At 43.7% G+C, this 14,410-nt stretch overlaps 1 protein-coding gene across 2 annotated transcripts in view; it reads right to left on the bottom strand.

Annotated features, from left to right (window-relative positions):
• Positions 1–3,127, bottom strand: part of LOC144505029 (NEDD4 family-interacting protein 1) — a 46,022-nt gene extending 42,895 nt beyond the window's left edge. For both annotated transcript variants that reach the window (XM_078230699.1, XM_078230698.1), the window contains exon 1: positions 2,880–3,127. In XM_078230699.1, the coding sequence (XP_078086825.1) occupies positions 2,880–2,909 (30 nt within the window). In that variant the 5' untranslated portion in view covers positions 2,910–3,127. The remainder of the gene's footprint in view (positions 1–2,879) is intronic.
• Between the last annotated feature and the right edge of the window lie 11,283 nt (positions 3,128–14,410).

Below are 14,410 nucleotides of genomic sequence, written 5' to 3'. Positions count from 1 at the left end.
TGGAGGGGAGATCCTATGAGGAGAGGCTGAGGGATTTGGGATTGTTTTCGCTGGAAAGGCGGCGGCTAAGAGGGGATCTTATTGAAACATATAAGATGATTAGAGGTTTAGATAGGGTGGATAGTGATAGCCTTTTTCCTCTGATGGAGAAATCCAGCACGAGGGGGCATGGCTTTAAATTGAGGGGGGGTAGTTATAGAACCGATGTCAGGGGTAGGTTCTTTACCCAGAGGGTGGTGAGGGATTGGAATGCCCTGCCAGCATCAGTAGTAAATGCGCCTAGTTTGGGGGCGTTTAAGAGATCCGTAGATAGGTTCATGGACGAAAAGAAATTGGTTTAGGTTGGAGGGTCACAGTTTTTTTTTAACTGGTCGGTGCAACATCGTGGGCCGAAGGGCCTGTTCTGCGCTGTAATGTTCTATGTTCTATAAGAACATAATCTTTTGTCTGGTGGCATTCACTGCAGCTGAAAGAAACAGTGATGGTCTACCAAATTGTATACCAAAAAATAAATGTGCATTTCGTTTTACACCACGGACAACCAGCAAGTGGAAATGTGGACCACCACCCAAAGTGAAAGCAAAACACTTTAGAGCATTCTTACATAAGTAACAATACATTTTAAAGTCGGTTGCCTATCAATATAGGCACAACGCCAATCCCTAATGGAGTAATGGTTCTGGAAATTAATTAGTTCAAGGATAGAGGCACATATCTACCTTTCTGAAGTACAGCACATTGGGACAAAGGTTGGATTAAACATTAATCCTGATAGCTATCAAGGGAGGACAAAAATCCAAAGCTTTGCAGCTTATTTTATTGTATTTAATATATGGGAGTTTCCACCCCACACCAATTTGCACATTTCCTGAAAATTTCAACAAAGAAAGCATGTTTCTCCTTTGCTCCAAATCATGGCCAAGTCTTTAACAGCAGCAGTTTCCAACAAACAGGAACACAGTCACAAGTTTGCACTAAAGATGCAGAGTCAGCTGCACTTAAATGAACCATGTGACTACTTCTTCCCGACCAGCTTTCTCTTGGAGGCATAAATTTTGTGTTTCTTTATCAATGCTGACTGGCCAAAATACCTATTTCTCTAAAACTCTCGATGGCACTCAGAAATCAATTCTTCATGAGGATTATTAGGCTATCCAAGTAAACACTGTCAATAGTAAACTAAGATTTTAAATCTAAATGTTTTAAGAGGACTGGGTCGTTCCATTTTGCCAAGTTCTACAGCTGCAACATTTTGTCCAGAAGTAATTATATGTCTGGAGCCAAAATAAATTACATCCCTTTCTATTCAACCTTAAAATAACATGCCGACAAAGATTTACAAGTCACAACAACTGCCTAAGAGAAAATTATTCTTGTATTTCTGTACACCTTATTTGACTGCATCTCCTGCACAATTAACATGCAGTTTTCTAAAAATGGATACAGAAGTTTTTTTTTAGAAATGAAAATTCTACAGCAGAAACAGAGACATGGTAATAGAGCGGGTTGGTGAAAGAATTAATAGAAATGAACAGAAAACACTTCTGCATGGTTTCAGGACAATGCTTGGCTGTGCAAAAAGTACAACAGCCAGAGCGCCATAATGTAGTAAACCATCCCACAGTATCTCTACAAAACATTTTAGGCCAACATTACAAAGTACAGTCATCAAATGTAACATTAGGCCGAAGAACATATTTACAGATACAACTAGGTCCAGTATTGTTTTCATTTGCATGTGGTGTCTGGTATCCACCCTTTACTCTCAAACTAATATTGTTACAAAACCTCCCTTACATTACTCAATACCCTAGTGCTTTCCCTCAATATCAGCTTTCAGCAGAGGAGCAACAGCCACTAATACAAGGTTGATCCTCGCCACTCAAAAGGTAATCTGATCAGCTGTGAAGTATTTATAGTACTAGTGAATATTTATAGTACTAGCAAATGGTTATCCTATATTGCATCTCAGGCACACCTCAAGAGTTTTTCCTTTATTTTAAATCAAAAACAATGCCTATAAATGTTATGAGATCCCCAGCTTCCTATCTGGAGATCAAAGTACCATTTTTTGCCCAAAAATGAATTCACCCTTTTCTCTCGTCTTTAACAATGGACCTACATAAGGTAAACATATTAAATACACCTTGAATAGTTGTAGGAAAGGCGAAGGTAGATTTGCTGAGGAGTGCCAATTTGTAACCTAATTTCAAATAGGTCACCCTCAAGAACAGTGCACACTTCGTGTATTGAAACGAGTTTACAATTCCTGTCACGCTATTTCTCACCGTCAACACTCTCAACACTGCCATGATGTTGACAGCTTCCGCAATCCTTTCACCAAAGATTGTCAACAATATATACAATGTGGAGTGGGGCTCTCACAATTTCACCAGGACCGAAACGGATTGAAGCCTCCATTTCAGGACTCGGGGCCACGGATCAAGAGTGACAAGAACCCAATCCAGATAATAGTTGTAAAACAAGATGCGTGACCGTCACTTCCAATGAAGATGGTCAGTCTCGGCAAACATGTTGCTCGACATGAAGGCAATTCCATCGCGACTCTAAAACTCGCCGCTTTAACATACACCATAATTATGTTTAAAGGCAAATGATGTTGATTTGATTCCTATTTTATATCAATAACTGATAGCCGGATATTAAATCCGGTGTCCTATCTCGCAAAGCTGCCTTCAGTCAGTTGTCGGAGAAACACTTCCGTCGTCTTTTTTCCCCCGTCCGTTTTGATGGGGTGAGGCCTAGAGGACAACGACAAGCCTCGGTGTCTCCTGACACCCGCCAGCCGAGCCGCCCTTCACCTGCCCGGGACTGACCACATCCACCCTCCCCGGGGAGCCGAGTGCGCGGCTACTCACCGCCTGATACCGGTTGCTGCTGTCCGCCATGGCGCACGGAGCGAGCGAGTCTTCCAGTTGCTGATACCGGGAGGGGAAGCGGGGAGGGCCAGCGGAGCTGCCGCTTCTTATTCGCCCCTGGATTTTGCGGTCCGATCACCAACTGGGTCACGTCGCAGCCGCACCGGATGTGAGTGCTCGAGACTCCGGAGGGAGAGGGGCAGGAGACAGCGCCGCCCAGACTGGCAGCATTGCTACTGCAAGTGCTCAAGGGCACGGGGGAAGAGAGGCAGGAGACAGCGCCGCCCAGACTGGCAGCATTGCTACTGTAAGCGCTCAAGGGCACGGGGGAAGAGAGGCAGGAGACAGCGCCGCCCAGCCTGGCAGCATTGCTGCTGCAAGCGCGAGAGATGATGAGGAGATGTCGGCATTGGATGGGGGTGGGACACAGTAAGAAGTTTCACAACACCAGGTTAAAGTCCAACAGGTTTATTTGGTATCACGAGCTTTCGGAGTGCTGCTCTTTCGTCAGGTGAGTGGAAAGTTGGGTTCACAAACAGGGCATGTATAGATAAAGAATTGTAAGATAATGGTTGGAATGCGAGTCTTTTGATACAGACAGTGCCGGTGGAGAGAGGGATAAGCACAGGTTAAAGAGGTGTGAATTGTAAGCCAGGACAGTTAGTAGGATTTTGCAAGCCCAGGCCAAATGGTGGGGGTTACACATAGTATGACATGAACCCAAGATTCCAGTTGAGGCCGTCTTCATGTGTGTGGAACTTGGCTATCAGTTTCTGCTCGGTGATTCTGCGTTGTCGTATGTCTTGAAGGCCGCCTTGGAGAACGCTTACCTGCTGGAGAGCGCTAGAGTGCATGGGGAGAACCTCCACCAGGCAACACTGCTAAGTGCAAGTTTTGGAGAAACGTAAGAAACTTACTCAGCAATAACCTCCTTCTTCTTCCTATGCTCTGTTCGGGTTCTGCCACCACCACTCAGATCTCATTGCAGCCTTGGTAGAGTCGCCTCTTCCTCTTTCATGCCAAAACAGGGCATTGGGGAACTATGGACTTCCATTGGAATGCTCCATGATCATGCTTGGTAAAGTGCTGCATTGGTTTGGCATTCTTGCCTTCTGCAGTATGGCTGACTAGGTAACTCTCCCTTTGACAAAGGGTCATCTGGACTCGAAACGTCAGCTCGTTTCTCTCCTTACAGATGCTGCCAGACCTGCTGGGATTTTCCAGCATTTTCTCTTTAGGTAACTCTCCCATTCTTTACTACCTGCCATCAGGCATATTTGGAAAGATTTACAGGCTGATAACAACCTGCTTGGCTACATCATGCAAACACCTTCCATGGCCATCAAATCCTGAAGTGGGACTTGAACCCAGAGTTTCTGGCCACAAGTCCTCCCGCTCATGATTGGTACATGAATAAAATAACTGAATTCCAGAGGGGAGGTGAAAGTGACTGCCTTTGACATCAAGGCAGCATTTTACCAAATGTGGCAGAAAGGGGCGCTAATAAAAACTATATAATTGAAAATCAGAGACACTGGCAGGAGTCATACCTAACACAAAGGAAAATCTTTATGGATTTTAGAGGCCAGTCATCACAGCCCTATGATAATGAGGTAAAACTCCCCCAGACACTGAAACAATGACGTTCCGTCATCATCAGGTCAAAAATAGGGTTGTTTGCTGATGATTGTACAGCAGTACCATTGCTCAGATACTGAAACTTGCTTTCAGATTTGTGCTGATAAGTGATAAATAACATTTGTAACAACTAACTGACAAATAACAATAGTCAGAGTTTTACAGTACATGAGTGGCAGAGTACAAAGAGTTGGAGTGATCGGCAAGGTTCGGTTGGTTGCCCTGTTGCTTCTGGATCACAAGATTGTGGGTCCAAATCTCACTCTCAGACTTGAGCATAAAAATCAAAGCTGATACCTTAGTGCAGTACTGAGGATGTCCTGACCAATATTCATCACTATCACAAAAAAAATTATTTGCTCATTGTCACACTGTCCCATGAAAGAAAAATAATTATTTTCTATCTCCCACTTTCTTTCCTACTCATTTAAAGTACCTACATCCCTTTGGAGACATTTGTCTTCCTTACAGAGGGCATAGAAATTGAGAGAGTATTCTCTACCAGACACCATTGGTATTGAAATGTTAGTGGGATCAGGATGTGATGGGGCAGTCTCTGCCAGGCACCACTGCCATCACGTAAATTGTATAGGACTTTGAGTGTGATACAATGAGACGAAAGAAAGGCAGCACAGGCATGCAGGTCAAAGCCTCCCTGTACATGGATGACGTGGCTGTCTTCTGCTCAGACCCGTCATCTGTTTGCAGGCTCCTCCAAGTCTGTGAGCTGTTCAAGCTGGCCTCGGGAGCCAAAGTCAACCAGGGCAAGAGCGAACTGGGCTGACTGATCCTTTGTCCCCTTCACCATCAGGTGAAGGGGACAAGGTGCTGGGGATATGGTTTGGAGCGGTGGGGGGGTATGCCAAAAGCTGGGAAGAGCGCATCGCCAAAGTAGGGCAGAAATTGGGCTTGTGGGAACAACGCTCCCTCTCTATCACTGGGAAAAACCTAGTCATCCTGTGTGAGGTACTGTCCGTTTTATTGTATGTAGTGCAGATCTGGTCTATCCCCAAAGCCTGCACAGCAGCAGTCACCCAGGCCATCCTCAAATCTAAGATGGATTGTGTCCGGAGGGAAACGATGCATAAATCTCTGGAGAATGGAGGGAAAAATGTTCCCGATGCCGCCCTCATCTTGATGGCCAACTTTGTGTGCGGCTGCATCAAGTTGTGTGTAGATCCTCGGTACGCTAACACCAAGTGCCACTATTTTTTGAGGTTCTACCTGTCCCAAATGTTGCGGAGGATGGGTCTGGCCACACTGCCACGGAACGCTCCAAGTAGTTGGACCGTACTGCAGCATCTGTCCTTCGTGGAGAAATCTTTCCAGAAACACACCTTTGACCAAATGGCGATCAGTGGTCAGCACCTAATGTCCTCGAGGCCCTGAGGGGAAAGGAGATGGTGGATTCTGTCAGATGGTTCCCTGAGCAGACTGTCAGTGTCATCTGGCAGAATGCCTCGTCATCAGAACTTTCAAACAAGCACCAAGACCTGGCTTAACTGGTGGTCAGAAGGGCACTTCCCGTCTGATCCTTCATGCACGCCCGAGGTCTCAACATCATCACACGCTGCCCTCGAAGCTGCTGCAGGGGCGATGAGTCGGTCGCACACCTCCTTGTGGAATGTGCCTTTGCATAGAAGGTCTGGAGTGAGATGCAGTGGTACTTGTCGAGGTTCATCCCGAGCAGCTCGGAGATGCAGGACTCTGTGCTCTACAGGCTGTTTCCAGGGACACACACTGAGACCAATATCAACTGCTGCTGGAGGGTCATCAACTAGATGAAGGACGCTCTTTGGTGCACCCGAAACTTGCTGATCTTCCAGTGCAAAGATTTGTCCTTGACCGAGCGTTGCAGACTGGCATATTCCAAGGGCCAGGACTACTTGCTGAGGGATGCTCTCAAGCTTGGGGCAGCCGCCGCAAAGGCACAATGGGGAAAGGCCACCGTTTAAAGCCTTTCAACCAAGGCAGACCGAGCGGCCAGTAACTGTAGAACACCCTTGGAGTGCGTAACTGTGTGCTAATCTGTAAAAACAGGACACAGTGAAATGTGAGGAATGTATATAGTTTTGTTGAAGAACTGAACTGTAATGAATGTAATGTCTTGGAACTGAGCACCGTAATGTATTGTAAATATGACTTTTTTTTGCACTGTTTGTAATTATTGGAAATGTCGTTTCTGCAATGGTTTATTTCAGAATATTTATGAATAAAGTATATTTTTGAAATAAAAAAACTGTACTTTAGGAAGGATGTCAAGGCCTCAGAGAGGATGCACAAGAGATCCACTAGAATGGAACCAGGAATGAAGAGACTCCAGTTACATGGAGGGAAGAAGTTGAAGTGTTCTCAGAGCAGAAAAGTAGATTTGATACATGTGTTCAAAAGCATAACTGATTTTAATGGAGTAAATAAGGAAAAAACGTTGCGGTGTCAGAAGAGTTAGTAACCAGAGGACACAGATTTCAGGTGATTGGGAAAAGAATCAGGGGAGAGATAAGGTCACTTCTTATTCACATGGAATGTTGCGTTGATCTGGAATGCGTCGCCTAAAAACATGTTGGAATTAGATTCAACATTCAAAAGAAAACTGAATAAATATGTGAAAGGAAAAGCATTGCAATGGACCAAGAAATAGACTTGGTTTATCTGAATGGCTCCAACCAAGAGCTAGCTCAGGCAAGATGGGCTGCATGGCCTCTTTCTCTGCTGCATGATCACATGTTTGCTTTAGACTTCCAATTTATTTTGAACCCCTCTCTAGTGTTTTCTGTATTTGGACCCCAAAATCGCTCTGCTCATCCATACTTTCTAGATTCTCACTAGTTAGAAATTACTTTGATTGATATTTCTCTGATCCTTAGTGGATGACCTCACACTTTTCCACTGCGAGCTCCATCTGCCACAGTTTTTTCCACTCACTTAATTTATTAGTTTATTTATTTAGTGAATGATAAGTCCCAAGCCAAGCAGTTTCTTCCGGTCGTGCAGATGGGCCTCCGCTGAGTTTGTGGATTGGACACTCTTCTATGATATGGTGCATACTTTGCTCTCTCCCACGGGCACACAGAGGGTTGGCAGTAATGCCCCATCTTTGGAGATTGGTCAAGCAGGAGCCGTGGCCGTTCCTGAGCTTGTGGAGGGTAGACCAATTTTTCCTTGGAAGCTTGAAACCAGGCAGCTGTTGGGTTGGGTTTGAGATTAGATATTTGTTTTTTTGTGTTCAAAGATTCCCATTCATTTGACCAGGTAGAATTTGTGTTTGAAGTCCTGTGTGGGAGGGTTTTTCCAGATTGGTCTTCTAGATGGGAGCCGTTTCTTGGATAGGCTGAATAAATCAGCATGACGTGGCAGGTGGGGGGCATTGCAAACTTTTTCTATCATTTGCGCGTTGTTGCAGGTCGGTGGATTTGTGGAGAAGTGATGTTTGCCAGGACAAGGAGCCAATGGAGTGCTGCTGAGTGTAATGTTCCAGTAATGATACCCATGGTAGCATTCAGCTGGGTATTAACTCTGTGTGTGATGATCTTGACCAAATAGGGGCACAGTATTTTGCTACTGAGCATGAGAGTACGAGTGCTGAGTCAGCTAGCTTGGCAATCAAGTTGTGTGTGATGATCTCGACCAAATAGGGGCACAGTATTTTGCTACTGAGTATGAGAGTACGAGTGCTGAGTCAGCTAGCTTGGCAATCAAGTTGTTTCTGGACTTATCGGTGTTCCTTTACAACATTCTGCTCTCATCTACACATCTTACTGTTCCACTTAGTTGGGGTCAAGACCAAACTTAGATTGTGGCTCTCCATTTCTCCAACCAAGTCATTTATAAATTTGTAAAAAGCTGATACCCTAGACCAGACCCCTGAGGGACACCAGTACTCTGTCTCTGAGCTCCTCATCAATTCCATATCCAATAGATTGCGTTCAATTGCATTCTCTTATTTTTAAAACAGTCTCTTATGTGGAACCTTATTGATTGGCTCCTGCAAGGACATAGACATGCCCTTATCTATTATGCTTGTTACCTGATCAAAAAATCCAAATGGGTTAATTAGACGTACATTTTACAAATCTATGGTGACTCTCCTGATCAGATAATATTTGTCCAACTGCTCAGTGACTCTGTCCCAATACAGATATTTCAAATTTTGAGGGCAACATTTGCCAGTTAACGTAGATACTGCACATGTTAGGCGGCGTGGGGAGCTTGATTGAACAGTGTGGTGTTGGATTCCGAGACAAGAAAAGAAAACCCAATTTCACTCTCTCCTTTCCTTCTCCCTTATATACTCTATGAATAGTGTGCTTTGTACAGTGTGCAAGAAACAATACTTTTCACTGTATACCAATACATGTGACAATAAATCAAATCAAAATCAAATCAAATATTGAATATTTTAAAAAATATATCCTTATTGCTATTTTATTTTAAACTGGATTTTTTTCTGTTGAACAGAGAAAATTAAGATGGTTACAACAAGTCACCTGATCACAGGGTTGACCTTCTGTCAGGGAAGGATCCTCATGAGGTTCAAGGACAAAATAATTTGTTTCTCAGTTTCTGGAATGTCACACCTCATTATGCTGAGAGAACTATTAACAGACTCACATCACACCTGGGAATATTCAGACCCATTTCAAAGGGAACTATGAGGATGTTATTTGCATTTGTTAAACCAACCTTGCCAATGGAGTCAGTGGAGCAGTGACAATGGCTTCTTAAACGGCAGACCCTCATCATCGATGACACCCCTTTCAACAACTAATGACTGAGACATTATCAGTCCTGAAACCAAAGACAATTCTAGATGCTTGATAACTTGAGAATCTGGTGAACTGGTGCGACGACAATAATCTTTCCCTCAATGTCAACAAAACAAAGGAGATAGTTATTGACTTCAGGAAGCGTAGTAGAGAACATGCTTCTGTCTACATCAATGGGGATGAAGTAGAAATGGTCGAGAGCTTCAAGTTCTTTGGCGTCCAGATCACCAACAACCTGTCCTGGCCCCCATGTGCCGACACTATACTTAAGAAAGTCCAACAATGCCTCAACATTCTCAGAAGACGAAGGAAATTTGGCATGTCCGCTACGACTCTCATCAACTTTTTATACATGCACCATAAAAAGCATTCTTTCTGGTTGTATCACAGCTTGGTATGGCTCCTGCTCTGCCCAAGACCAGAAGAAACTACAAAGGGTCGTGAATGAAGTCCAGTCTATCACGCAAACCAGCCTTGCATCCATTGACTCTGTCTACACTTCACATTGCCTCGGAAAAGCAGCCAGCACAATTAAGGACCCCATGCACCCCAGACATACTCTCTTCCACCTTTTTCCATTGGGGAAAAAGATATAAAAGTCTGAGGTCATGTACCAACCAACTCAAGAATAGCTTCTTCCCTGCTGCCATCATATTTTTGAATGGACTACCTTGCATTTCTGTACACCCTAGCAATGACTGTAACACTATATTCTGCACTCCTTTCCTTCTCTCTGAACAGTATGCTTTGTCTGTATAGCATGCAAGAAACAATACTTTTCACTGTATACTAATCCATGTGACAATAATAAATCAAATCAAAATTAAACTATCCCTTTCAAAGTCATTGAAGGAGGAAGGTCACATGACCCAAACCTCCAGCCTTTTGGACAGTTTAATATTACACCTCTGGTCCACACAGCCAGACTGCTGTTTTAATATCAACCGGACAGAACTCCAGCAGTCAAGCTGGGTAAGGAGTCTCAAATACACAAAGCCTGCTGGATTCTCAAAGTCTCTGATCAACACCTGACAGATGGTCTAAACACAGAAAGGTCCCTTGTGCAACAGCATCATTTATTTCAAGGATGTTTGTATCATTTAACCAGCCAGAAACACATCAGAACAGAACCCCACGGTGAAGGAAACATCCTCTAGGCTCTGACTTTGGCATCTGAAATTCACATGAATTAATATTCATTTTCTGCGAGTAAGACTCCTTTCCTCTTTGCTCCATATATGTGCAGAGTGGGGGATGTAGACACTCCTTTTTCTCCAGGTTGTATGTGTAAAATAATCTAACCAGCTGAGTTAATCCTTACTCAAGTTTGCTGTGGATTATTAGTACAAATGAATTCCAAAAAACTGAGGGTCTGGGAAAACACACCACTGCCTATTCTTTTAAAAACGAATTCACAACAACTTCAGCTTACAGACAGGTGGTAAGTGGAAATCAGGACAGGTTGTCCCTCTCCTGTCCTTAACAGTGGGTAATATACATTTTACAGTACATCAAGCTGCCATCACAGAGCACTCTACCAAAATAAGGCCTGGTTTTCAAAGGATTTAGAAATAATTGATCAAAGAATCACAGAATTGTTACAGTGCAGAAAGCGGCCATTTGGCCCATTGCGTCTGCACTGGCTCTCTGAATACGCAATTCATTTAGTACCATTGCTCTGCCTTTTCCCCTTATCCCTGCACATTGTTCATTTTCATTTAACAATCACATTTTCTGAATTCCCTTTTGAATGCTTTGATTGAAGCTGCCTCCACCGCACTCTTAGGCAGTGCATTCCAGATTCTAACCACATTTAATCAAAATCACCAACTCCAGGTTAAAGGCATTTCATCAGATGTGCAAAGAAGGGGGCCTCTGAGACTATCCTGTCAACATGTCACACTTGAATTGTGCATTCTGGATGAATAGTGAGAAAAAGATATATGTCCCCACTGAACAAATACTGGCATTGCATGTTTTACTGTGCAAAGGCAGCCTGGGGCTAGGCTGAGTATCTTGCATGACACGCAAGCAATACAATTCCAAATATATTTAACATGTACACAGAATACTAGAAATACAGCTAATATTGGAATAAACAGGAAATGCTAGAAAATTGCAGCGTGATCCTATTCTCTTTCAGATGACAACTGTACAGCTATATATTTTCAGCCTATTTTAACCAAAGGTGCACACAAATTAGGAGCAGGAGTAGGCCACTCGACCCTGCTCCACCATTCATTAAGATCACAGCTGATCTGATTGTAACGTCAACTCCACATTCCTGCCTACCCCTAATAACTTTCACCCCCTTGTTAAATAAGAATCTATCATGTTCTGCATTAAAAATATTCAAAGATTCTGCTTCCACTGCCTTCTGAGGAGAGTTTCAGAGAGTCAAGCCCTCAGAGAAAACAATTCTCCTCATCTCTGTCTGAAATGAGCGACCCCTTATTTTTATACAGGTAAACTCTAGTTCTAGATTCTGTGTCAAGAGGAAACATCCTCTCCAAATCGACGCTATTTTTTGATTTGTTTTTTATTTTGTTTCTAATGCTAAACACATAGGCCAGTATTTTTCCAAAAATGACTCATAATGGCAAGAAAACCAGAGGAGTTGACTGGACCGCAATCATTCCACGTTTTTTGGGAGAGTGGTGAGTTGGGTGCCAGTTCTGAGCGGGGCAGGGCCTAAACACGCTATTCTGAAATAGTGCATTGGAAGACCCTCCCCCTCCCCCTGTGGCCATCAGTACACCAGCCCCTCATCGGCAGCATGTCTCCCCACCCCCTCCTTGACGCAGATTGTCAACATTCTGGCATTGGGGTCCTCCCAACGGGTCATCTTCATGACCCCCAACATGCCCCCCATGAGCCCCGACATGCTCACCTTCTCGACCCTCCAACACGCCCCCCCCTTCATGAGCCCCAACATGCCCCTTCATACCTCATCCCTTCATGCCCACTCCTTCATGACCCTTTCCCTTTCAGAAAGCCCCCTTCATGACACGCTGTTCATAACTCCCCCTGCCATAGCCCTCCCCGTCATAGCCCACCCCATCATGGCCCCCACTCAGGCCCCACCCTTTTGGCATTGCCACGGTGCCAGGTGAGCACTGCCAGGTGGGCACAGTCCAGCCACATCCCTGACCACCTGGGGGATTCGATGGCCACCGAGCCCCCACAAGTGGAGACCAGTCATGGTTCTCGCTGGGCTGGCACCATGCCCGAGGGTTGGAAGATCCTGGTAGCTGGGAGAATCCGGCGTTGAATGGGCTAAATATATTTAAATACTAACTGGTCTTGGCTAGAACAATAATTGTGTTCAGCATCCCTGGATTAGGGAGAGCAAAAAATTATCAGTTTTCCCAATTCTGATGACTGTCAAGTGATTGCTACTGAGAAGTGTGTCAGTGCATGGACATAAATTGAGGGCACATCTAAGAATGACTGATATTAATTTAGATTATCAGTGTTCTGGATCAAGATTCACTGTGAATGATGGCCATTGAGTGAGGTACTTCAGGGTACTGTGCATCCAGAAAATTATTTTTACCAAGGGCCCAGTGGTTTTGGGAAAGAGGAATAAAGACAGCTTCTACTTTAGGGACAGAAGCTGTAGTCAGATATTGTAAATGTGTAGGAATGCTTCTCTGTTATAAAATCATACATTTCTAACAGTGTAAAATCAAAGATCCTGATCATTTCTGAATTTCCATCGTTATTCTCTGATTTGTCCACATTCTCAACAATTAGGTCCCATTTTGAAATCTACCCAGTTGTGGGGACGTTTCTGCCTGTGAGTTCATCAAAATGCTTCTATCAAGGAACTGATCACTTTATCAGCTAACGCTGATCACAGCCAGGACAGATGACTTGTCATGGTTTCTCTGCTGTGAGTAACCAAGTTGCAGAGTTCATCCACAAAAATGATATTTACAATGGATTTGTAAAGGCAAAGCCTTTAAAGTGATATGACAAACCTCTCTGGAGTAATCTGCTGCGAAAGTAGATTATGACGCATTGCATTGTGAGGCCAAGAGGTTATTAGGAAGGTGTAGCAGGATCAGTGGGTTGCCTTCATCTGTAAATATGTGCAATATATTCATTGAGAAAGAAAAATCATTATTTGACTGGTTAAATGTCTGTCGTGAATAATATTGAAAGGGTTCTTCTGAGCCAGTGCCAATGACTTTAAAGTCCATTGCACTTCAGCAAACCTGCCAGGGAGTTTGAATTTTTTGCAATATGATCGCATAACCCAAAAGCTTAACAACATACCTTAAGATCCAAACTAGATAATTGTGTGTTTTGTACATGGTTCATTTGTTTTTCTTCTTTTTTTTTCAAGATGACCATTGATGAGAGAACACTTGCTTAAAAGAGGTCAGTTAATAATCATTAAACTGCATTATTTCCAAACAATTAAATATGCAGAGGAACAGCTATAATCTGTTCCCTTCAGTATAGTCAGTACGGCTTGTGTTCCTATACATTATACTGACCAAGTTACACTTCCCAATCAGAATCACAGAATCTGTACAGTGCAAAAGGAGGACATTCAGCCCATTGAGTCTGCACTGGCTCTCTGAAAGAGCATTCTACCTCGACCCACACCCCTGCCTTTTCCATGTGACCTTGCACATTCTTTCTTTTCAGATAGCAATCCAAATCCTCAATTGATGCCTCATTCAAACCTGCCTCACCACCCTCTCAAGAAGTTCACTTCAGTCTCCAATCACCCTCTGGGTGAAAACATGTTTCCTCACATCACTTTTACTCGTTTTGCCAATTATTTTGAATCTTTGCCCTCTAGTTCTTGATGCTCTCTTGAGAGGGAACAATTTCTCACTACTTATCCTGTTCATACCCCTCAGGACCTTGAATACCTCAATCAAATCTCCTCTCAGCCTTCTTTTCTCCAAGGAAAACTGACCCAATCTCTCCAATCTAACTTCATAGCTACAGTTCTTTATCCCTGGAATCATTCTTGTGAACCTCCTCTGTACTCTCTCCAATGCTTTCACATCCTTCCTCAAGTATGGCACCCAGAACTGGATGCAGTACTCCAAATGAGGCCTAACTAGTGTCTTATGCAGGTTCAACATGACCTCCTTACTCTTGTAG

Source organism: Mustelus asterias, chromosome 16, assembly GCF_964213995.1.
Source record: "Mustelus asterias chromosome 16, sMusAst1.hap1.1, whole genome shotgun sequence".
Taxonomy (NCBI): Eukaryota; Metazoa; Chordata; class Chondrichthyes; order Carcharhiniformes; family Triakidae; genus Mustelus; species Mustelus asterias.
This window is presented reverse-complemented; position numbering and strand designations above follow the sequence as displayed.